The 25711-nt window shown below is 41.4% G+C and overlaps 1 protein-coding gene across 1 annotated transcript in view; it reads left to right on the plus strand.

Annotated features, from left to right (window-relative positions):
- The first annotated feature begins 5312 nt into the window (after positions 1–5312).
- mpped1 (metallophosphoesterase domain containing 1) overlaps positions 5313–25711 on the plus strand; it is a 94925-nt gene continuing 74526 nt past the window's right edge. The window contains exons 1-3 of the mRNA XM_085385720.1: positions 5313–5445; positions 11374–11740; positions 15588–15769. Coding sequence (XP_085241846.1) covers positions 11562–11740; positions 15588–15769 — 361 coding nt within the window. The 5' untranslated portion in view covers positions 5313–5445; positions 11374–11561. The remainder of the gene's footprint in view (positions 5446–11373; positions 11741–15587; positions 15770–25711) is intronic.

Consider the following 25711-nt stretch of genomic DNA (forward strand, 5'->3'; position numbering starts at 1 on the left):
CTTTGTGCAGCACTGGAATAGAAATATCCAACATTACTGTTAGTTTGAAATGGAAGCAACAGCCTCCACAGAGTGAGATAATGCGTCACAGCAAGCATACTTTCATTCATGTTTCATTTTGTGTTATTGTGTCAAATATGGTCGCTTTGACATCAAAATTACATTCTCTACTCTTTCAGTCGTATCACCTCCTCGTGATAAATCAATGGTGATTTTTTTTCCTTCAGTTTCTTCCATTTTAAGAACAATCACTGTAATTAAATCAAATCTATTATATGTGATATAAATGTTAATATATTGCTAATTTGAGTGGCCTGTACCTGACTGGCAGCAGCGGTCTACTTTAATGTTTGAGTTCACTGCCTGTTTATAATATCACTGTAACTGCTGAGCTTCTCTGCTGTTAGTAATTAATCATATTTGACAGGCCGATCTGATATTTCCTACGTGATCTTTCCAGGACGTCCAATCAGCTGCCAGCATCTGCAGGCAAATGCGACCGTGCCAGATGCTGAGATTACTCTCCCTTCGCTGTCTTGTCTCCCTTCCTCAGTCATTTGCTCTTCTGAAAGTTCACTGGCTATGAAGTGATAAAGACAGAACACGGACCGATTGCTTAGGAAAATGTGATCACTTGGTCAAATTACACATTTATTGGGTGCATATAAGGTATGTTATAAATCTGCAAAAATGCAACTTTATTCTATTTATTTTCCTATTATGTGCATAATATAGTGTACACTGCATAAACCAGATACTGAACTTTTAATATATATGCAGCCAACACTGTAAGAATTTGAACCATATTTTCTATTTCTTCAGGCTCTACTTCAGCAAAATCAGCCAGAAATGAAGTGTCTCATCTCCAATTTGGTGATTTTACCGCAGTATTGAAAGAACTGAGTGTAAAGTATGTCTGTGGTTCTCAGTCATCAATCGTAGTCTTAACAGAAGAAAAGCGTCTGGACTTCTTCAGGTTTCTTGAAGACGTTTCACCTCTTGTCCGAGAAGCTTCTTTAGTCCAGGTGTGTGAGCAGTACTGAAGTCCGTTACTACTTAGAAAACAACACATTTAGCTTTTTGTAATTTTGCTGCATAGCACCAAAGATTTGTGTTCAACACTCTCGAGGAGTGTGTGTCAACATTCCCTCCGGGGCCGGCTTCCTCCCACCGTCCAAAGACATGCAGCTTGTGGGGATAGGTTAATTGGATAACCCAAATTGTCACTAGGTATGAATGTGAGTGCGAATGGTTGTTTGTCCCTGTGTGTTAGCCTTGCGACAGACTGGCGACCTGTCCAGGGTGTACCCCGCCTCTCGCCCTATGACAGCTGGGATAGGCTCCAGCGCCCCCCGCGACCCTGAAAAGGATAAGCGGAAGCGAATGGATGGACTCTCGAGGAGGAAGCTGTGTCATCGTCAAAGGATACACTCAAGAGATGAAGATACAAAAGCCCGAAACTGAGGTTATTCTGAGTAACTGTAATTTTGTTGGTCCGGTGTGAGAGGGTGGAGCGCTACTGGTGTTTTTTATTCAACTGATGTTTTTTGTACTTGCTTTGTGTCTGAGTGAAGTGTCCACCAGATGGTGCACTCACTTCAGCCTGTTACTCTGGAAGCTTCCACCCTGGGCATATATTTGAGTTCTGGATTGCGCTCTGTTTGTTCAGCTCATTACTGGCCTAAATCCCAGTCCAATTACCTGAGGATAAACAGGAGCAGAGGTGGGGATGTGCTGTAATGCTGTAATTTGACTGATTATCCCTCACACAGCCAATAAATGATGAAGTTCTCCTTTCAGCAGAAATGATGAAGATTTTACAAGCCTTTGCTTGCTTTGCTTTATACATTAATAACATACATTGTAATGAACAAGGAAACAGGTCACAGGCTGAAGGAAGTGAAACACTTTACCTGCAGAGATCTGCTACAGAGATGCATTTTATTGCTGCAAGGCACGCTGTCATAGTCATGGCCCAAAGGGATCAGGGCCACCACACTAAGAGTGTCAGCTCCTTTTGCATGAATTATCTTCTGATTTTAACATTTATTGTACAGCATTTCTTTTAATTTGTTTTCTAACAAACTACCACAGCACAGGCCAGAGTGTAACTGTCACAGCTTGAAGTTCTTCAAACACATTTGTCTGCAGATTCCTTTAAAGGTGTCTTCCAAGCATGGTTGAAAAATAATTTGTGTCTGATACCGAATCCTCCTTCCTCATTAAAAACTATGAACAGACAAATATTGCTCATTTATTCTGCATCACTGGAAGTCTGTTTTAAGTGTCTACAGTGCTCTGGTTGCAGTTACCTTTTGGATCAGGGCTCAAAAATCTATTCAATTCTATTCAGTTTATTTATATAGCTCCAAATCACAACAACAGTCGCCCAAAGACACTTAATAATGTAAGGTAAAGATCCTAAAATAATACAGAGAAAACCCCAACAATCATATGACCCCTGTGAGCAAGCACTTTGGTGACAGTGGGAAGGAAAAACTCCCTTTTAACAGGAAGAACCAGGCTCAACGATGTGCAGCCATTTGCCGTGACCGGCTGGGGCTGAGTGGAGAGACACAAGACAAAAGACACGCTGTGGAAGAGAGCCAGAGAATAATAATAACTCATAATTAAATGCAGAGTGGTGTATAAACACATGGTGAGTGAGAAGGGGCGGGATTCTACGGTGACAATCTGAGCATCGCATGTGCTGAAAGCCACACATGGAGAAAAGGACACGCACTAAAAACATCTGTGGTCTTGAAGAAAATACATCTTGTGTTTGTTGAATAGCTGCAAACAGTGGCAGCGATATAGTCCTGATCCTCCTCGTGGGTACAATATGTACATTTATTTTAATATCAGATCATGCAGACATCGTTTATATCTGTAACCAGTGGATAAATGACTCGGTGCAGCTCTCATTAAGCATTATATGTTGGTTTTCAACATTTGTAACATTTTGATATGACTGTTTTGTGCAGCCCCAAACCATGAAAGAGCCTCCATTGTGTTTTCAAATATCAAATTTGGATTAACACTCTGTGGCAGCTCTGATTTTCAGTCCAGGTCTTGTGTAATTTGGCACACATCAGCCGTGCCGCCGTCTTTCAGTTCCTTCAGAATAGCTTCTTGATAGCCACCTGAGCGCATTTCTGATGAGGCTGCATCAACCGAAGGCTCAGATGCATCTCTCAGGTCCTCTTTCGGATATGCTGTAGATCGCCTTTTAGGCGTGCATCTTCTTGTTTTACCTTCCACTTGTTCCATTTCCTCAATTGTTTAAGGACTTACTGCATCCCATGTCAAGATATGCATGTTAAGATATGTATGTATCAAAAACTGGAGACAGTGAGCTGGTGGCATTTTTTCCTTTTGTTTCTCTGTTGCCTGGGATCTTTTTATCTGTATTTAATAAGAACAAACTTAATAAGATGATAAATATATCCAGAGAGATTGCAGGTCACCGACGACACGGTACAACGATGCGATGTATCACAGCCTCTCTTTGGTAAATTTGAATGGATGCAGTCTGGACAGAGGTCAGGATCACACCAGGTTAAACTTTCTGATGTTTCTTGTGTTGCTTTCATGCTATTGCAATGGGTTGTTGCTGTTATTATGAAGGACTTTGTTTATGCGTGTTATGTGTAATTGTGATTCCTTCTTTGCTGTAGTTGTATTTATCTGGCAATTGCCACCAAAACAAATAGAATTTTTGAAAGAACAACAATAAACGGAGCATAAATTCTATCACTGGATTATTAGTATTCATCGATAGAGGTGGAGCTCATTTTTATCACCCAGTTTTTTCATCCAGTAATAATCATTAGTGCCAGTTGTACTCAACTGGCACTAATGATTATTTTCATTTGGTTTGTAAATAATAAGAGAAATAGTGAGAAATGTTTCCACATTAAATTATCTATCAGTTAACATTATGGTCGATTGATCACTTAATTGATATGTCAGCTATGTTTGTATAATCTAATTTTTATGTATAAAAATCCCAGTTTATAAAGTAGCCAGTAACTAAACAGCTTCAGACAGTGAAGTGAAAAGTATCTCCCCTCCTGAAATCTGGAGTAGAAGCAGAATATTGTATGAATTGACCTAAAGGTGCTAAAGTGCAAGTAGCATAAATCTGCGCTTTATTGCAGTACTTTAGTATGTTTACTTACAAACTTCTATAAAGTAGTTCAAACTGTTCAGCTGAAGAAGTAAAGTGTCAGTATGCAAACCACAGCATTTGATAGAAAGTGAAATCCTGCCAACATGTTCAGACTGAGGTTGTGTTGTGGTTTCACACAGTTTTACTGTCGCGCTTGTTTCACAAATGTTGGCTTGTATAATAAACAAGAATCCAAACCCAAAAACTTGACAATTAACTTTGTTCTGTTTGACATTTTTTTTACAGTTTTGATCCATGATTTCTATTTTCTTAACTGCTTGTTCAAGTTAGGGTCAAATGAGGGTAAAGCCTTCCACAGCGCTCTTTGGGTGAGGAGAGGGTTCACCCTAGACGGGCTGCTAATCCATCAACACTGCTTAGACTCGCACAGAACATACAGCCAGGGTTAAAGCTCGCAACCTTCTAGTTGTAAGACAGCAGAGCTAACCACTGCACCTCCAGGTTAATGAGATATGTAAATAGATGAGAAATTAACTTGACAATAACCATTATGACTGGACTATCACGTCTAACGTTTGATAACAAATGAGCCTATCAAGCCAAATTTATTGTTGCTGAATAATTATTAGAAATGTAAACTGACAAAAAATAAATAAACTAACCCGGATTAGAGCTTTATTTTATATTTACTGTAAATGTCACAGAGCTGCAGTCGCTTTCTGAAATTAAAAAGAGCGACTGAATGCTGCTTTCTGATCGTTTTACAGCCGCAGGGAAACTAAGAAAAGAAATGTCCGTTTGCTGTTTCAGCACATGAACCGATTTAGTGAATGAAACAGTCATGTTGAACAGAAACATTCACCGTCAAACGGATGGACACGGGCCGTGTGGTCCCCGTGTAGTCAAGCGGTCATATTATTGTATTATTGTAGGGTCTTTGCTTTACAATATAAAGTGCGTTGAGGAAACTGTTGTTGTGGTTTGGTCCTGTATAAGTAAAACTGCACCGAACTGCTTCCTCGGGTTTTCTGACCGGGAATGAGTCCAGTGGTGCCGCACGCAGCTGCTCTCGGTCCTCCCTCCCTCCCTGCTCTGCTCCTCCTCGTTGTACCGCTCACCGGTGAAACACAGTGGGCCGGACTGAGAGGGCGAGAGAGAGAGGCAGAGAGAGAGAGAGAGAGGCTGTGCCTACGACGCTGTGCCGGTGCACCACGGGGTACGCATTCAAACTGACCAGCGCGTCTCTGTGGCAGCGCAGACACTCCTCTCTCCACACCATCCAACACTGAGCAGCCTCACTGCGACTGAAGCTGGTAGGTAGACTCCTATTTATTTTACAGCTCTGTTTACAATGCATGAGACAGCGGAGCAGAGATTTGCCCCGAACCCGCATACCGCGGCATATTCTCGGGTTAATCTCAGCCCTGATGCCAACATTTCCACTCACCCGGCTTCGGTTGCAGAGAGCTTTATATATATATATATATATATATATATATATATATATATATATATATATATATATATATATATATATATATATATATACGTCCCCAGATGTCGCGTTTTCCAGCGGAGCTCACCGGAACGCTCTTATAGTCGTTCATACTTCACCACAGCACCGCATCCAAAGGGCAGTTCAGACTGAAAAGAAGGCTGATAGCGGAGCTTCCAGGCTCCACGTGTGAGAAGCAGACAGCTGGTGCAGCCTGTGGACCAAACGGCTGAAAAGTTTCATTAGAAGTCAGTTACTCGGTGTGAGTGCACGGACACCTCTGCAAAACGCGCACGAGGGCGATAATCACAGACGCACTTTGAACTTTTCACCTGATTTCTAATTAAAGTTTCTGCCTGCAAAACGCTTTGCTGAGACAAAGTGAGCAGGAGCGAATTAAAGGTGAAAAACGCCGCATTAAAAGAGAAGTTAATCGGCACAGAAATCTTTGTGGATGTTATTCTCTTGTATTTTTCAGCCTTGGATAGGAAATTTCTTTCAGCCGTCACCAAATTTCACAGAGCCGTGACTCCAAATCAGACCAAGACTATCTCCAGGCTACGCATAAAACAGATAACTGTAATTCAGCGACACACTCAGATGCACTTTAATTTTCTCTGTGTGTCCATACGTAGCAGGAAACGGGCGAATAAGCAGGGAGGATCGGCACACGGTCTAATGTGACGGTCGCTGTTAAATATGACAATGTCCCCATGAGGAGAGCGCATCAATCAGACGTTTCTGCATTTATCAGCCGCTCCACTTACACTAGTGAACACTGATGGATTCGTGTGAGCGCTGCAGGGCTTCTCTCCTCTTCTCTTCTCTTCTCTTCTCTTCTCTTCTCTTCTCTTCTCTTCTCTTCTCTTCTCTTCTCTTCTCTTCTCTTCTCTTCTCTTCTCTTCTCTTCTCTCCAATTACCAAATAGACTAGGGGCCCATACAGTGGAGATAATAAAAGCATTGTAATTCTGTTATGAATTCAAACAATGACAAACAAATTGAGCCAGAAAAATAGTAAATAGCACTTGTATCTATTTTCACAGTCAACTCATCAATTCCTGTAAACTGTGATCTTCACTGCAGACAGTATTAGTCTTGTCACCAGAAGTCTTGACCCCCATTTTTAATCAGACGACGTTGTCATAACTCAGATGATCTAAAGGCACTTTTGCAGAGAACACAAAAATCACGAGCTAATGAGTTTTGGCTGCAGGAAATGTTTTTTTCTGTTTGGACAGAGTCTGTGAGTGAAAACTTGTGAACGTGTAAAACAGATTGTGTGGGCTCGAGTGTGCACGAGTCCTTCTTCTTTCTTGACCCCCCATCTTACAAAATACAGGAGTTCCTTTGTTAGGCTGTGTGACCGGTTTCTTCTCTGCAGTGTGTGCTGAAAAACAGCATTACACTCACATGAGGTTCAGTACACTTTAAAGCACAGATACATTTTGGGGTAATGCTCCTGAGGTAAAGTACGCAATCAATTTAAACTTAGAATTATTTAAGGAATTCATGAAATTCATTTACAGCTTTTATTTTGGAATGTTTTAAACAAGATTTTGAATTGGACATTACAGAGAGAGGTGGCGGATATGATCTCTGTGAAATTTACAGGAGCTAGTCTGTTAAAATTCAGCACAATGAAGCAAAAGACAACATAAATGTACACAATTAGAAATCGTGAAAAAATGGCACCCATTATTTCTTAAAGTAACAGTAATCCACTGATGGTTTTCTGTACACCCATAAAAACAGGGACACACATTCAGGCTAAAAAAGAACAATACTGCAACAGTGGAGTGAAGACTGCTTTTATTGCTTTCCTGCTTTCCTAGATATGCTTGTATGTTGATGTTAGCATGTTTCCATCAGACATCCACCTTTTTCACACATAAGTTAAATGTTGCTGGGAGCTGGTAAAATGCAGCGGAAGAAAAGAGGATTTTCCGGTGGCAGAAACACTCACTTTAAAATAACAAAGGACGAGACTCTATGAGAAACATTTTCAGAGACAAACAGGCTGTCCACACAGAAGTTGTCTCCAACATGTTGTCAGTCTCGCGGATGTCTGATGGAACAGATGTACATTAATTTTAATCAATACGGCTGTCTCACTGGCATGTAAATGTTTAAGCCTGCGCTCAGATTGAATTTAGTGCTGTGTGAACAAACTCAGCCATTTTATTCATTTAATGAAACCAAAAGTCCCGTTTAAAAGAAACTAAACCAAAAACGTTGAGGTTTTCATGCAGCAGAGCATGTCATACCGAATGCAAATAGGTGCATGTAAGCTCACCTTCCTGGTAAATTACTTTGTAATTGGAAAACTGTCTGAGTAAAAGACAACGTTCTTTCCTTACGATAGCTTTCCAGAGCTGTACAGTCCCGTCTCTGTCATCGCTTAATTACTCGTCACACTGATACCAGCAGGCGCGCACCATTTCAGCGCCTTACACTCTTTTAATTTCAGTGTGAATGCCCTCAACTACTGTGATTGTGCATTCAGCGGAGCACGTACGAACCCACTGTGGGCCAACATTTCCAGTGTAGGTACAGATGCTTCTTCTAACACGCTTTCATATTTAAATGAAAAGCAAAATGAATTTGTTAAGCTATGTGTCAGATATAGTTTTGTTTCAGCGTTCAGAAACCACCCTACATTTCAGAGATTACTGAGCTGCTGATAGCACCAACATCAAATAATAGCAGCTAAGGTTGAGCCATAATATTGAGATAATGGTGGCATTTATTACCATAATATGATTCAGTGACACTGGTAATAATATCTTAAAGTAATGAATGAATTGCTGGTTAAAAGCAGCCAATCCCAACACATCCTTGTGTCTGAACAGTGCAATAGGTCGACTGCAAATTACTTTCAAATAACATATGCAAAAATAGAAAACATGGGGTAAATTAGGTCAGGAGATTGAAGGTGATTTTTTCTGACAGGTAGCACACTACAGACAGGTTTCAGTACTGGAAGTAGTCCCTCGGCTTGGATGAGGTGCAGCCTGTGTAGAAAATGCAGAGAAAACACACATGACACCTGCTTACCTGCAATATTCTTACATGGACTCACTTGGAAGTCATGCACACTTTGTATTAAAGAGCTGTAACCTGTCAATCTGCTCAAGCTGGAGAATTATGTCGCTGTTCAGTTCAGGGCTCAACGCAACATGTGGAATCAATATGCTGTATTTGGCTGCAGACTAGCTGGTGTAGCGCCCCCATCAGGTCGTAAGAGATCTTTAGAAGAGGTGACGTGGTATAAGAGCATCATAGTTGACCTTTGGCAGAGAAATCCAATCCAGGCCTGTATCCTGTGACTTATAACACTCAGCCTCTGTTTGGTTAGATTTTGACACCAAAATTATTTGATTTGGTCACAAATAAATCACAACTTGTGTTAATATTTACTCTCCACCACGTAGTGCTTAGCAGTGAAATAAATCCTGATCCGTCTTTCTGGAAAGATTTAGGAAATGCAGTTATTTTCACAACTGCAAGAGTTCACCTAGATCACCACGGGTTGCTTAAATCCCTTAATCGATCGATCATATTATTTATTTATTATTTATTAGCAATGGATTAAACTCTTTTCTTTAGACAGAATCGAAAACGAGTAAAATAAGGGCGGAGGGCGAGCACAGGCTGATGTTAGCTGTATATTCAGTCGTCGACTACGTGATTTCGACAGCTGCGTCTGAGCCCAGTGTGTTACAGTCTCAGCATCTGCTAATACATTCCTGTCTGACACTAGCAGTGTGAGGGATTGTCACTGTCACATTTATAACAACAGAAGCACATTAAAATATGCATGCGCAGGCCTTCATACACATCAACCTGCGAATGCGCACATGTGCTGCACACACTCCTGAAACACATCCACCGACCACCATGCTGGGATTTGCCCGTGACAAACAACCGGGGTGTGAAGTGTGTATCTGTCGCGTCAGCGAATGAGGAATCGAGATGGCACGCCGACATCGTGCGGCAGTCCAGACGGACTCTGCCAAAGCAGCCTGTCCCCAAATTATCACCTCCGTCTTCCAGCGTCTCCGTCATCTCAGCACCTCTCAGCGGCTCTGCGCTCTCCCAGCAGTCGTCAGAGCCTCTGAAAAATGAGCTGCAGAGTTAAACCTGAGCTTTAATGGGCGACACACACAGGGAGGTCTCACACGTCAGGGATGGGCAGTGAAAGGAAATGATCAGTTCACTTCATTGTTGAAAAGAAAAACTCGAATGAAAAGAACAATGTAGCACACGAAAAACCTAAAGAGCATTTTTAATTTAATTTAGAACACACATTTGTGCCCAAACACACGTTTGTCATTTAGCTTCTCACTGAACTGGGTAATTCAGTTCGTTCTTTATAACCTAGGCTAACAGATATACTTAAACCTTTACATGTAGACACTGCTGTGATGTTTGTGCGTGCCTCGTGTCAGAATTGTGCTTTTTATCATCCATGGTTGTAGTGTAACTGTGATTTAGTCTATTTTAAGGTAACTGCAATCTTACTTTAATAGTTATTATTTTTACCCTATTAAAAAATAAAATAAATCATATTCATAAGACACAGTACAGGTCTGTATTTAGTGACAGTGTTATCCCTGCCAGGAGGTGCAGTTGGTATCCAGTATTGTGTATAACACAGCAGTTGCTCTGAGCCATTTAACCCTCCTGCCTTCTTGGGACCTTTTTGTGCCACTGCTATGTGTTAAATGGCTGCCATTTCCACTGTGTTCAGCGGAATATAACCAAACTTGCCACAGGATAGTTTTTACCTGTCAATGTTAATATTCCAGTGTGAATTCCTTAAATCAGCCTAAAATGGCTGAGCAGCAGAAATCCCCACACCCATCACCCTGGGGACCATTTTCTGCCCATTGACTTCCATTATAAACGCTATTTTTCAACCCCAAATTATCATCATATGATTTTATTTTTTCTTCTTTTCTTGGATGTCAATGAAGACTCAGGGCCTTGAAGTTTTAATTTTTAAATTTCCAAAAAAATGCAAAAAAAATAATGGCAGGTCAAAATGTATGTTGGTGCCAATCTTTGGTCCATCTAAAGGCCTACTTATAATGACAATCACATATTACTTCAACTGGTTTTTTGTGGAAATATTTAGTTTCGTTTTTTGGTTTTTGGGGCTTATAACACAGGGCGCTCATGTAATAACACTGGGATTTGAAGGGTTAAAACAACGAAAATATAATTAAAACTTTACATGAATATTTCAGGGAGAAGTAGTTTTACAAGGTTGGCTAATTTAAAGTGGAATAAAATATGGATATATGGTCTTTTTATGGCGTGGCTGAGAATGGTCCCTAGGGTGATGGGTGTGAGTTTTTTAAAGGATGGCAGGAGGGTTAAGTTCAGTGTAGCCGGCCAGCTGAGCTCAGGTACTGTTCACTGTGCCCATTAAACGGTCCGTTGTGATTTAAACCTAGTCTAAATCAGTAGGTCCAACTCCTGTTCCACCACCTGCTTTAGTCATGGAGAGTTTTTTGGGACCCCACAGACACAAAGAGGCAGTGTCACTGCTAACTGTGCCATTATTCCACAGTATCCTTGGATAGCAAACACTTGTTTGCTGCTGTGCTAATGTTCCACGGCACATTTTGTTTAAATATTTGATAACTGCAATGATTCTTTTTTCAGTTATTCAAATAAGGGTTCTCCTGCAAATACGTCATACGCCAAATTGCAGCTCTGCTCTTTTGCATTCTTTGCAGGTGCAGAAGAAGAATGTGATGCTGTCTCCTCAGGTCACTGGGACTGTGTGTGCACCAAGGGTTTGAACTCGTCAGGACATTTCCCAGCAGCCTCTCATAAGGCAGGGACAATCCACCCACTGCCCTAAAGCAAAAACAACCAGCAGCTACAACTTTGCACTCCTCCATTTGCTTTGGTCCCTAGCACCATGGCCTTCACCCTGTCAGAGATCATGGCCGCAAGGCGGCAGCAGTCGCAGGCTCAGTCACATTCACAGCGAGGCAACAGGACTGCTGTGGAGGTGGATGAGTACAGCACCAACCCCACTCAGGCTTTCACCTTCTACAATATCAACCAGGGACGCTTCCAGCCGCCTCACGTTCACATGTGAGTAGATGGAAATGTAGCTGCTGGTAATCATGGAGCATCCTGCTGTCATTGAGAGTTGGAGCTCATAAACATTTGTTGATATCTTTGTTTGGTTATCTTTTAAATTGCACTAACACACTGTATAACAGAAATGTAGAGATAATGATTTATAGTTCTGAGTGTTGCAGCTACTTCTTGATCAGCAGCAGTTGCCACATAAAGTATATGTCTGGACTGAGCTCTGTTTGTTAGGTTTTCAGGAGACTAATAATAGGGTTAATAATAATAATAATGATAATGTATTAATACTTTTGAAATGATTAATGTCAAATAAATACAAACTGTCTGCCGTTGCTCAGATACCTGACACTGATTTTTAATCTACATCTTTAAACTGTTTTGACCGTTTGCATCTCGTGTGCTCCTGGAACGATGCATGTAAATTAATAACATTCCTTTCTTTGCATTTATGAAGCTTCTTCATCTGTTGCCATGGCTACAGCTATTTGTTGTAATGCCAACTTGAGACTTCCACATCAGCAGAGTGATTTATTTTGCTTTTTTCCCTCGAAAAACTGAAAATAAATTGCACAATACATTTTTAAGGAATAAATTGCAAAAAATTACTTTTGAATTTTCTTGCAATTGTTTTATAGTTCAGGCTCTAAAATAACATGCAAGAAATAGTTACTGGAATTTTACATAATGTAATAATTTTATTTATTTAAAATGTAAAATAAAATTCAATATTTAAAGTTTAAATAAATTATTTACATTACGCAATATTTTGCAAAAAATAAAAGCCTTCCAAGTGTTCACTTTATATGTAATGTGAGTCTGTGCAGACGCAGACTGGAAGTCAGTCATTCCTGCCACAAAGGGTCTTTGTAGTTTATGCTAAGCTAGTACTGATCAACCAGCAACCTGCGAGGCTGCAGTGCAGAAATGCCAAAAACAGTGCAGGTGTTGCAGCTCCTCTAATGGCCACTTGTGGCTTGCTCAAAGTTATTATTGTTATTATCTGACACATGATATCACCCACTGTGTCGCTACAGCCCATCCAAGGATATTTAGTTAGTGAAATCTGAGGATTTTATCAGTCTGTAGCTTAGCATTGATCAGCATGCTTTTGTGACTGTGCATAGTGAGTGTAGCTTGATAACCACGCTTGCAAGGCTGAGATGGTTGCACTCAACCACGTAGTCAGTATATTGTCACTTCTGGCTCCAAAAAATCAACATGGCAGCAGCCACGGAGCCAGAAGAGTCATGTCATCTGTGAGACGAAATCCCATTGGCCTGTACTGGGAGGCTTTTATAACATAGTTCCAGATTGTCTCTTTGTAGATTGTAGGCTAGTTTTCTACTTTGAATCCAAAAAGGATGATATGCATTTATAACTTCATGAAAAACAAACCATGCATATGTGAACTTATTCTACAATAAGCTCACTTTTTATCCTTCTCCCTAAAATGTAAAGCAATTTGGAGTCTCTGTCAGTACTGCTGATTATTTATATGAATAACATTAATTATGAACTTCAACTAAAAAAGTTCAAAATATAAACACATAATTCATACTCATATTTTGTCTTCAGACACAGATGATCCAGTAAAGCATAAAGATATGAATGTTTTAATAAGACTGAATTGAATTTCTGCTACACTTCAATATCTGGCCAGCGGTGCCATTTAATTATAGTATTAAATTACATCATTAAAGCTGTTCAATAAATGAGTAGACTCTGTAACATGTTCTACGTTGTGAATCACGGTCAGGTTAGACGTAATCTCCTAAAGCTAAGAAGCCGTGCACCGAACACTTCTTTCATAACAAGAGCATCAAACCGCAGGATGTTGCAGACAGCTGCGTAACTGCAATTCCAACCAAGTAAATAAGAAGCTTCAGATCGCGCCTTTGTAAGGAATTGTCAGTGATCAGGTTTTGAACATATGTAGGATGTTTCTGTGGGGCTCTTGTGAAATCTGAAGCTCTGAATCCCTTTTTCTCCCCTTGTTTATATTTAATGGTAGTTTTCATTCAGGTGTGATTTCCACTGTTTCAAGATGCAGCAGTAAGTGGCAATAAATGGCACTCTTGAGTATGTAGCTTATAAATGTCAAGATATGCTTTCTTGTTTTTTAACATTGGGGCTTCAAAGACAATAGCAGTTACTTTTTGACCACACAGATCAAGTATTATATAGTAATGTCAAAAGCTGACATTATTAAACGGCAAATCAAGGCTAAAAATGATTTGAAACGCCACATCTAAAACTCTAATATATTACTTATAGAAGCAACTAAAGGGGGTGGGGTGATTCGATCAAACCAAAATCTTCCTCTTTTGCATCAACTCAGCCCACCTTGCTTGGAGGAAGAGACGTGAGCATGACCCAAACACCTTCTCTGCAGTCAAACATGGGGGTAGGCATATGTATTAGGGTACAGGACGACTTCACTGCATTTAGGGGCCGAGAACCTTCCCTCAGCCAGAACACTGAAGGTGGGTCGTGGATGGCTCTTAAGGTCTACTGGTCTAGCCAGTCTCCAGACTTCAGTCCGACAGAAAATCTGTGGAAGGAGCTGCGTCTTTGAGTTGTAAAACAACATCTAAGAAACCTAAAGGGCTTGGAAAGTTTGGAGTCCCTCCTGAAATGTATGCAAATCTAGTGATTTCTCCATCATGTACCAAATCACATTTTCCTTGGGGATCAAATACTTATTTCAGTGACATGCTCATTCAAGCTTTATGTAATGTGTGTGTTTTGTCTCTCTCTTCCTCCCATAAACCTTTGACAGCCTCTCTTGTAGTTTTAATGACGGGTATTTCAGTATATATCAATAAAGCTGCGGCCTGCCGACCTGGGTGTTTCTGCGTAGCTGCACAGGCAAAAATCCCCCTCACTAACTTCTGATGCATATCCAGACATTGTTCTATAAACAGGGCTACAATACGACAGAAACTGCTCAGTCCAAGGGTTCCTCCTCCCAGCATGTTGTCAAACCAGCACATTAACACTCTAATACCCCCCTTTAGCTACCTTAGATCAGGCTATTTATAGCATGACTATAACTGACCTCAATTCTGCTTGTTCAATTTCTAGCTGTGGCAGCTTGTGCAATTAAGTCACTCAGTCTATTTCTGAGCTTTAGTTCAACTTTAGGCTATTATATAAAATCACAGAGTCTTTCGAACAGTCATGTGAAGAAGAGATCCTGTGGAGCTCAGTCACTTTACATCATCTTACATTTCAGTCCCATCAGTTGTGCTATATTTTCTATGAACCCTCTTTTGTATTTTATTACTTCGTGACTCATTTCTTGCTGGTTGTCTTATGTGCATGTGTATCTGCTTCCCTCGTCGCCTCATCTTTTTCTGTCTCTAGTGGTATGGGTGGAGGAGGAGGAGGAAGTAGGGCTGGGTGTTAAGGTACCTGGAGGAAAGCTCACTTAAGTGGGCCATGGTTATTCACCAGCTCTCCTTCTCCCCCCCAGAGACCCCATGGATCTGCACACTCACTGGAAATCCCACAGGACTCTGCTCTTTTCTATATTTGTGCTTTATTCTTTTTCTATCTCTGCACATTTCTTTTTCTGCTTCTGTGCGTACCGTGCTTTTATTGTGGCCTCTCCCTCCTCCTTTGTGCTGTCTCTTGTTTCCCCATCTGCCTCAGTCTGTGGGGATGATTTTCTGTTGGATACTAATTCTAACTTTTTTCATTGTCAGCCTCTTACCACAGAGACTTTACGTATAGCATTGTTGTCCCTTCTGCTGTATTGTTTCAGTACAGCAAAAGCTGCAGTGGCCCCGTTTCGCATCCTCACTCCCTGCTTTCTTGTCCTCTGTTCCTTTTCTTGTCTCAGGGTTGACCCAATGCCTCACGACACTCCAAAGCCACCGGGCTACACACGCTTTGTGTGCATCTCGGACACACACTCCCGCACTGATGCCATCCAGATGCCGTACGGGGATGTGTTCATCCATGCTGGAGACTTCACCGAACTGGGACTGCCCTCCGAGGTCAAGAAGTTCAACGACTGGCTAGGTTAGCAGTTCTATGTGTTTAGCTGTCTTCCGTGACCCCCTTGTGATCTTGATCCTAATCAAGAAGAACTAAAAAGTTCTCAGAGAGTATTTTAATGCTGATGCATGAAACTCTCTTTTTAAAAACAGCTTCCACTTGTTTTTGGAGCATTAACTCAAAGTCAGAAACTTCCCTAATATTGCTGACCATTTTCCCGCACACATTTTTAAAGCAGTTTGCATCCTTTCTGCATAGATTTGAGTTTCTTTTTGTTGAATTTAAAGATTAGTGATTTGAGTCAGCTTATAAAAAACCTCGAGTTTCTCGGACATGTCACAAGAAAACAGGAAGCCAAAAACAAAAACTTTGGTAAAAGTATAAAGTAAAGTGAGCGTTCAATGCGCTGAACATGAAGTGTCTTTGAGCCAGTTTTAGACTGTACTGAAAACAACCATTAAACTAAAACGTATGCTGTGCTTTGGGAAACTGATCGCTGTAATATAAAAGAATCCCACATGTGATTTGTGGCAAACATGCAAAACCCACAATATAGTGCGATGTGGCACAAAGTGAGTCTGGTTTGTGTTACACTCCTCTCGTTTCTTACAGAGGTTGCACAGACAGTTTGAACGTACCCTTCGAACCAGCCTGGTTCTTTCACAGTTTCTCCAACAGCACAGAAAACAGGAACCTGAATCAACCTTTAATATTCCACATTTTACTCAAAATGTTATTACGCAGCAACGACCTGATACAACTTAATAACTGATACTGTTTAACTTAACGAATCTCGATGGGTCACCCCAAACAGTATAACATCCCCTCGTACTGCACACCAGCTTTTCACACATGGGATCCACATAGATCCATTCTTTGCGCTGCCATCCCTTTCCTTTCACTCTTCTTGCTATCCTTCTGTCACAAATCACTCTTGACGCTCATCTCCACCCACTCCACTGCACCCTCTTCTTCACTTGTGCATTGCCTGTTGCTTTGGGCTGTTGACCCCTGGTATTTAAACTCATCTACCTTCACTACCTCTACTCCATGCAGCATCGCCTGTCCTCCTCAGTCTCACTTTCCTTCCTCTTCCAGCTCTCCTCCACTTTCTCCCTACTCTCACAATGTCGACTCAAAACATCCACGGTAACTCCAGCCTGGTCTCATCTGTCAGCAAATAAGAAGGGGCTCAGATTCCTGATGTAATGCCTGCAGAACCTTCCCTGTCACTCCTGACACTCTGTGTCACTCTGTAATCTGTAGATCCACATGGACAAACTCAAACTCCTTTTCTATGCTTCTCAACCAAACGTTGCATCTGTAGTGCTCATACTCAGCCTGAAAGCGTACTGCTGCTCCCTGATTGTCAGCTCTGTCCTTAACCTACATTCTACAACTCTTCACCATAACTTCTATGGCTCATCGGTCTCATCGCTCTATATTTACTACAGTCTGCACTTTTTAAACAAATTGGTACAATACTCTTGTTCACCATTCCTAAGGCTTCCCTACTCTCTTCAAGATCTTTCAAGATTGTTTTATCTCTTCTTTACTGCCTTCTCTCCTAGACGTTACCAGGTGACCTGTCTGGGATGACAGGTCTGCCTATACTGCCTTTTTTCCGCTGATCTGTCTTCTTTTGGATACTTTTCGGTACTTCCTAATTCCACAACCAAATCTCAGTGTTTGTAGCTCAGGAGCAAGTCCTCTATTAATTGGAAGGTTAGTGGCTCAGTCCCTGGAGGCTCCACTTGACTGCATGCTAAAGTATCCTCAGGATATACTGAACTCCAAGCTGCTCTCTGGTGTGTTCAGAGCCTGAATGTTAGAGACAATGCACTTCGGTATAGAACAGAAGAGCTTGTATGAATGGGTGTGAATGAGGCATGTTGCATGAAGTGCTTTGAGTGCTGCGGTAAAGTATAAGAACAAGCCTACGGTTTGTCCTTTGTTGTCTTTCCAGAGGATACACCAAACACCTTCTGGCAGCTTCCCTCACCACTTCAGCTGTTCTTACCACCCGAAGCCTTTCTCGACTCCTCCCTGTACTCTCTGAGACATTCTTCCACAACTCCCAACATGTAATCTTTGCCTCACCCTTTATTTACTTACTCTCCTCGACTTCCAGAGCCAACCCAACGATCTTCCATTTTTCTTGTCGGCACCATACCTACCCAACACTTCCTCGTCTCTTCTGTTGTCCAATGAAGTCTGCTCCACCCACCACTCTCTCTCTCCTGGGGACACTTTAAAGAATTCCTCTTTCTTTTCTAACTAACGTCCAGCCTGTGGGGGATAAACACCAACAACATTCACCTCTTCAGCCTCCAGCTTCAAATTCATGATCCTGTCTGATCCTCTCTTTGCCTTCACAACTTATATGTGCTCATTCTCTCCATCATATCAGCCAGCTCTCTCCCTTCACCAGTCATAGGCCTTTACTTGCACCTCCACACTGCAGCCTTTCCTTCTCTTTATCTGCGTCAGAACACACGTTCCTCTTCCTTTGTCTTTGGCCAACAGCAGCACAGTTTCCACCGGCATCCTGTTGAACGACGGCACCAGAGGCGGTCGTTGTTAACCAACCGATCTGATACGGAAATCTCATTCTTGATAATCTGCATGTTTGATTGGGTAAAGACTTTATGCCACATTCCTGACACAACTCTCCCCAGTTCTGCAGGCTTGGTACCAGTGTTAGGAGGACACTGGCTTGTCTGTGTGTGGAGTCCTGTCAGCCTGCCATCTCAAAACAAATACAAATAATGTTGTTTTCTATCAAAAGGTTGTTTTTATTAAACATTACTGAAACATATCCTCACACACAACAAATTTGAGCTGCCTGAAATTTGTTTTCACTCTCTCACTCTTTAGTGCAGCCTGTAACGTACCATTAGGGGTGGGGAAAAAATCGATACTGTGTAGTATCGTGATATTTTGTTTGCTAATAATGTATCGATACAGGGACGGCAGAAATCGATATTTTGGTACAAAAAAAAGTTTTTGTGGACTCTGACTTCAGAGCATGTTGATCCTTTTTCTGAGCAAGAATCCTGACATTCCTTCACTGTCCAAATGTGTTTAACTTTTTTTTGGCAGCAATAAACATGACAGTTTACTTATTTTAATTTAAGACATGTTTTATTTTAATTAAGTTTAAAACTTTTTTATTTAATGTAAAATTATTTTGTTTTAATTTACTTTCAAATCCTTCAGTTGCTGAAGGGGCTGCATAGTTTTCATATTGCATAGTTCAGAATAGTTATAATTGTACCAGATGGTTGCATTCAGTTAAGTTGGACTAGACTGTAATACAAACCGTTCAGTTTGTCAACAATAAAACTGAAATGAGAGAAAGACTGAGTGCGAGACTTTGATATTAGATAAAATGAATATTGATAAAGTTTAACTTTATGGACAGAATCTGAATATCGCAAAATATTTAAGAAAATTGCAATAATATCGTATCGTGGGATGTATGGTGATTCCCACCTCTACGTACCATGTTCCCTTAATATTACATAAACAACGTTTATTAATAATTAGTGACTCTTGTTTATATTTCTCTCCTTCCTGTCTGTTAATGGAGTTGTTGGAGTAGGTGTTTTGTTCCTGACGGGTTTTTGACTCTAAACCAACTTTTCAACCTTCTTCTTGTCTGTTGCTGCTGTAGGTGCAGCAGATACAAACTGCAGCAGAACGGACGCTCAGCCACGTAAAGAGCTTCATATTGTTTTGTAGTGGTTTCAAATGACTTAGTGATCATTTACAGATCACGATTAAAGCATCCGTATTATGAAAGTCTATAAAAGTTGTTGTGAAAAAACAGGAGGTTTAGTGCCGACGGCAGAGTGAGTGATCTCCTAACTGCAGCTGCTCTTATTCCCCTCCATGGACCCAAGCGTCCGAGCAGTGAGCGAAGTCTCAGGTTGGTGCTGATGTCAGACCAGCTCCTTCAAAGGCAGCTCTGCCATCATTGGTGTTAATCTGTTAAGTTCCCCAAACCTGTTGTTTTTAATGGCTTAGAACTTATTTATCAACAATAATCTGTAAATTATTTATTAATAATAATTAACTTTATTATTTATTAACGTTTTATGCTTTGTCAGCGCCATGTAAATCAAATACTCATGAAAGTTAAGTTTAGTTGGCAAAGAAATTCCTGCCGTGCGTCCTTATATTCTTACACCCTTTGTTAAGAAGAAAGTAAAGGAGCCTTTAGAGAATTCAGACTTGTTTTCTTTGACTTTTGCTCTGCTGGAAGCTTCTTATCTCTGTACTGACTAAGGAGCGCGTGTAAGTCTTATCATCGCCACGTGAAATCTGTTGAAACAGGAAGAAGTAACCTCGCACGAAGCTGAGCAACAGCGGAAAAAAAAAGTTCAGTGTTCGAATCTACAGAAAAGGCAGAACAGTTCCTGCTATCGCTGCCTTCATCGTCGTCATCGACACCTTTCCCCGGTGAAAATCACGCCAGGAAAAGGTGCGTGCCTGATGGCGGGTGCGTGTAAAGCTGTCTGAAGGAGGGAAGCAGACAGTAGAGGGAGATAAGGGGAGAACTTGTTGTCCTTCGCCTCCTTCCTCGCTCACACACTGTGGGGAGCGCGAGATGTAAATCCGCTAGCCTGCACTCCAGGGGTGAGAGAGGCGACGTAAGAGACGGGAAAGAAAAGATAAACTGAGCCAAATGCGCCTGCTGCTGCCTCTGAAGTCAGTCTTTCCTCTCTCCATCCCTTCCTGCTCCGCTCTCCCATTATTTCCTTCTCCTCTGCAACCCCGCCACCTTCTCTCCACTGCTGATATAAATATTTATAATGTGGCTATTCCTATTCTTTCTGTCCTTTTCATTCCCTCCTGTTCCCTGTCTCTGTCACACGGATGTTCTGTAGATGAATGTAACTCCTGCTGTTTAGTGTGTGCTGAACAGATTTGCTGGGAGATCAGGTTTAGCGTATTGATTTGGAAAGAGTGTCTGTACAAACTTCGGTCAGGTGTTACCATCTGCTCCCAAACTTTCTGCTCTTTCATCTTTTCCTCTCCTATCAATCTTTGCTTTTTTCTCCCCCATTATTTGTCTTGTTCCTTTCCCTCTTCCCCCTTCTCTATCCTCCTTACCTCCCTTTCTGGTTCCACTCCTTTCTCTCCAGCTCTTATTTTTCTCAGCTCTTATTTTTAGCAGGAAGTCAGTTGGCTCTTGGGGCCGCTGGCAGCCATTCAAGGCTTTCTCAGAGATGGCAAATGTTGCAGGAGAGGAGAGGAGAGGAAATTCATGCAGGGAAAGTGGTGGGAAGGTAAGGGGATGACAGGGAAGGAGAACGCGGAGGTTTAAAAATAATAGGGAGCAGAGCAAAGTGCCCATGTGTCTCCCCAGAGGGATACTGCCTTACTTTGGTAAACTCGCAGCTCATGGACCTGATGCCACACTTTTATTGTCGTGGTGATCCATCCTGTCAGTCAGTATATAAAGGATCTAATGCTTCATCTCATTTACCTTTATTTATTTATGTCTTGATTTATTCATTTATATTTCTCAGGGCTTATTAGTGTAGCAGAAGCCACCAAACACTCTTTGGTACTGTGCCCACATCCATCACAGGATGTGCAACGCTTGAGCAAAGTCATTGTTGCTTTTGCAGCAAATATTCTGACCTGCCTCAGTCAGATCTTCACATTTTTCTGCAAATTCAAATTGTAACCCTTGAACAGAGTAATCTGCTCTCCACAAAAGCCCACAGCTTTGCCTCTGACTTCACTAAATAAACACTTTGAGTTCATGTATTGTACAAGCTCTACATTCTGCATCAGTGTTGCTTTTTGTAAGACTCACATCATCTCTTATAAATGTCTGTTTTAACATCATTAGCGCACATGTACGTACATACGTACATTTTAAAAATAAATAAAAGTCTTCAAAAGTCTGCTAAATAAATACAGCGAAGTTGTGATTTCTCCAAAACTGGAACAAACTGTGAGCCAAACTCTGATGCTGCTCACAGACTGGGCTGGATGTGGCCCAGAACCAGAACTCTTTACTGGATCATAACTATTGCTTTAGTAATGTGTGGATCAGTGTTTCAGCTGATGATGAGTTTAATAATTTATCATTCTATAGCATCTATGTCTATAATATATTGTCTTCATCTATAATATCCAGGAATTTATATTTATAAATAGTACATAAATATAGTAGCATATACAATGTCAAATATTTGCCTAAAGGATGATTAGCGGTTGAGGCACCAACATTAATAAAAAAAAAAGTGGGTCCAAGTCCAACAGACTTACTTTACTTTACATGTACTCGAGTACAGTTCAGTAAAGTTACCCCATGGCCTCGTCTGCTCATGCACCTGGTGCTGAATGACTAATGATGCTGTTCCTAACTGACATAACTACATATACATATACTTTTAATGTTAAATCCTGTGCAAACATCACACTGAGCGCTAAATAAGAGTCAGTCCATTTACCATGAACTAAAATTCTCCTGACAAAATGAATGCACAACTATTGGTCACTCTGTTTTTTATGCAAGCACAATGTGCATGCTGAAGAGCACTGATTAATAAAAAAGGACACGTTTAAGTGGAGCTGAAAAGCCACATTGGGCAGCTTTTCAACTGGACTGCTGTGGGCGGAGATGTTTGCAAGGAACAGGTGAGAGGAGCGAGTGAATAAATTGGGGAAAGTAAAAAAAAGGTTAGAGAGGGTGAGAGGCAGACCTGGAGCTTGTGAGCAGCGCACTTCAGTCCAATTGTCTCCAATAATGGTCTCTTTGATCAGGCTTTCAGCGCTAAGCCGTGCCTGCGAACACGTGCGCCGTAGCAACGATCCACGTGGATTTCGTAAGCTGAGGCAACCCTAAGTGTTTGCGTGTTTGTTTGTGTGCGCTGCCCTCGCTGTAGGCTTGAGTGGCATTTTTATTCATGCCATGTGATAACGGGATCTGGCAGAGCAGAGCGGGAATGTACTGCAGTGAGTGTCGAGTGTTTAAATATGGATCTCCTCTTGCTTTGGTGTCGACTCTGGGTCAAGAGAGGAGCAGCTTTAATTCTTAAAGGCTTTGTTCTCACTCTTTCTTTCCTTCTGTCTGCTTTTTCCTGATTGACATCAGTGACTCTCTTACACTTCCTTCAGATTCACCGTAGCAAAACACCGTCCAGTTGACTCACAGCGCTTTAATAGTTCTACACATATGCAGGTTGCATAAAAAATTATGAAATGTCCTCTTTTTAAAATTCGTCTGAGGTAAAAAAAAAAAAAACATTAATCAGTTCGTACTCATTCCACCTTTTATGCACACCTCGGGTCTTTTGTAACCTGGGACTACATTACAGCCTGTTAAATTTATTCATCTCATTAAGTTGAGCACATGGCTTCTGGTATTCTTCAAATTACTGTGCTGCTAATGCTCTGATATCATTAATGTTTTTAATGTAATTGTTTTTTTTAAAAATTTTGTTTCACGCCACTATTTAGCCATCAGTGCATTTTTCATCCCGTTATATCGCTGCTTTGTCTGTGTTCATATATATGAATATATCAGCTTGTTTTATTAGCTCGTTGATACCACAGCTGTTCACCACAATAACCCTTGAAATGCACGGGACAGAGGTAGCAGTGCCGCTTCAAAAACAGCAGGAGCATTTCAGAAGTGCTAAATATAAAGTGCGGTAAAGAAGTTTCCTAATCACAGACTCTTGCATCAGGCTGAAGGAGCAGGAACAGGCAGCCAGCAAGCTTTTCTACAGTTCACCTGTTTATGCTTCATGGTGAAGCAGCATAGAGCAGATGAGACAGCCACCTGCTGAGACTAAGGTGAAGCAAACTTTGTTTGTGCTTTATAAATGAGGTCTGACACGCCCTCGTGCAGATACAAGACAGTGAAGCTCAGATGATGATGTGCAAAGAGGAGATGTGATAACCATTTGCTTCAATGTTACCATTCAACATCTCACCGGCCACGTCTTTGCCTCCATCTGTGGTTGGACTGAAAAGGAGGGTCGGTGGGAACAAAAACAAACAAACTGGGATGAAAGTCCTTCATGACTGGAAGGACCTGCAGAGATGGGCAATAACACAGTGAGATGTTATCGGCTTTTTTTATTAGATGCATTTTTAGGTAGTGCTTCTTTAAAAATGTATCTTTACTCTTATTAGACTGTACAAAGAGAAATAACCCAAGTCTTCATCCTGCTGCTGCCTCAGGAGCGCTGGATTTGTGCCCCCCCCGACTCCAGATTGCGAGGTCCACAGCCTTTAGCATCTTTGTTACAGCTCTTAATTTAGCGCCTGCTCTATCTGTTCCCCTTTACTGCTGAATAATAGATAAGCGACGACCATGATGCGATTGCCGTGTCGGCACTTTAAATGCGAGTGTGTGTGTTTTATTTGCCTGGCAGAGCGAGAGGGTGTCTGCTGCTCTGCACCTGCCTCTGCTTGCCTGGGTGTGTTTTATTTTTATGCCCCTTCATCTCCAACCTTTGTCAGGTGTTGAACTCCTCAACCCTTTCACCTCCCCGCTGGATCTCTTCTTTACCGCCTCTGCTGCCCTCGTTCGTCTCTTAGCTTTCTCTCTTTAGCTCTCTAACAGCGAGGTTATTAAACTTTCATAGCTGCTGCCTTTTTCTGGTCTGCTCTTCTCTCTTCCTTCACTGTTCATTCAATCCTTATTTTGCCACATTTCTCACCTTTCCTTTGTCTTTTTTTCACCTCTTTTTCTACGTGTGTTTACTCAGCAGTGAGTGCTGCTGGAGGAGATCATAATGAGGAGGTTTGACACTCTTATTGAGAAACTCAACAGAATTTCACGTGACTGTAAATTTAGGCAAACCTTTTCCCATCTGTCCCTCGCTGCTTTTATATCAGGGAGGGAAGAAGATGCAGTCTTTTTCTTTCAAATAAGTTTCTTTTTTCCCTCTTCGAGTTCAGATAGTAAACCCTCGGTGGATATTTCTCATGAAATGATGGAAGTCTTTCTCATCATTTCCTAATTCTCTTTTTCCCTTTCACTGTTTTTTATCAGTGTTTGTAATTCGTCGTATGCAAACTGTTGCTAAATCTGTCATTAGTCCTCTCTGTCAAGCCGACAGCAAACCAACTGTTACAGGGTTAAATCTGTAACATCATCGATCTGGATTTTCACCGACTGTAGATGGTGATGTTTAGCTCGAAGCAAAGCCTTGGCTAGATACAGCCTCTAGACGTGTTTGCATGGCTATGGTCTCATATGCTCTAAATCAGTGTTTTCCAACCTTTTGGGGCCACAGCACATATTTCACATTAGAAAAATCACACGGCACACCACTAAACAAAAATGTCACGAAAAGCACATTGATCATTTTTCCTGCGTACCCTGTATAGCAGAATTGGCTTGGTTTGTCCCCAGTATACCTCTTTTGCGTTCTTGTGACCACTACTCATGCTAGGGCCTTCATCTGGCTCGGAGTTTTCTCCAGGACCAGGTCAGACTGACTGCTTTCAAATATTGATCCATTGCTATTACACACTGCATGCCAATTATGTCATTTCTTTTTCGTCTTCTTCTGTTTTATTGGCAGTTGGCAACCCATTTAATTAGAGCAGTTAGTTGTACTACCCACTAGTGGAAGAGAATGTAATTGATCTGCCCGATACTCATGTCGGTCACTTAGCGTACTAATCAGGTGGAACCAGAGGATCTTCCACGGCACACCTGATCATTTCTCACGGCACATCTATGTGCCGCGGCTCAGTGGTCTTGAAACACTGCTCTAAATGGATGCTGATGGTTCGGGCATGGCACCAGGATGTCTCCTAAATGATGTGTTTTGGGCATGTCCTGTCACACTGCCACACCTGAAGGGCTGGGTGTGTCTGGTTGAACTGCTTTGGGAACTCAGTAAACAGAAAATGTGCACTTTTTTGTGCAGCATTTTATAAAACAGGGAGTTGTGCTTCACAGTTGACAGTGACAGTGGAAAA

The sequence above is a fragment of the Rhamphochromis longiceps genome, linkage group LG17, assembly GCF_057381845.1.
Source record: "Rhamphochromis longiceps isolate RC_006_pf linkage group LG17, R_longiceps_female_GT1.1, whole genome shotgun sequence".
Taxonomy (NCBI): Eukaryota; Metazoa; Chordata; class Actinopteri; order Cichliformes; family Cichlidae; genus Rhamphochromis; species Rhamphochromis longiceps.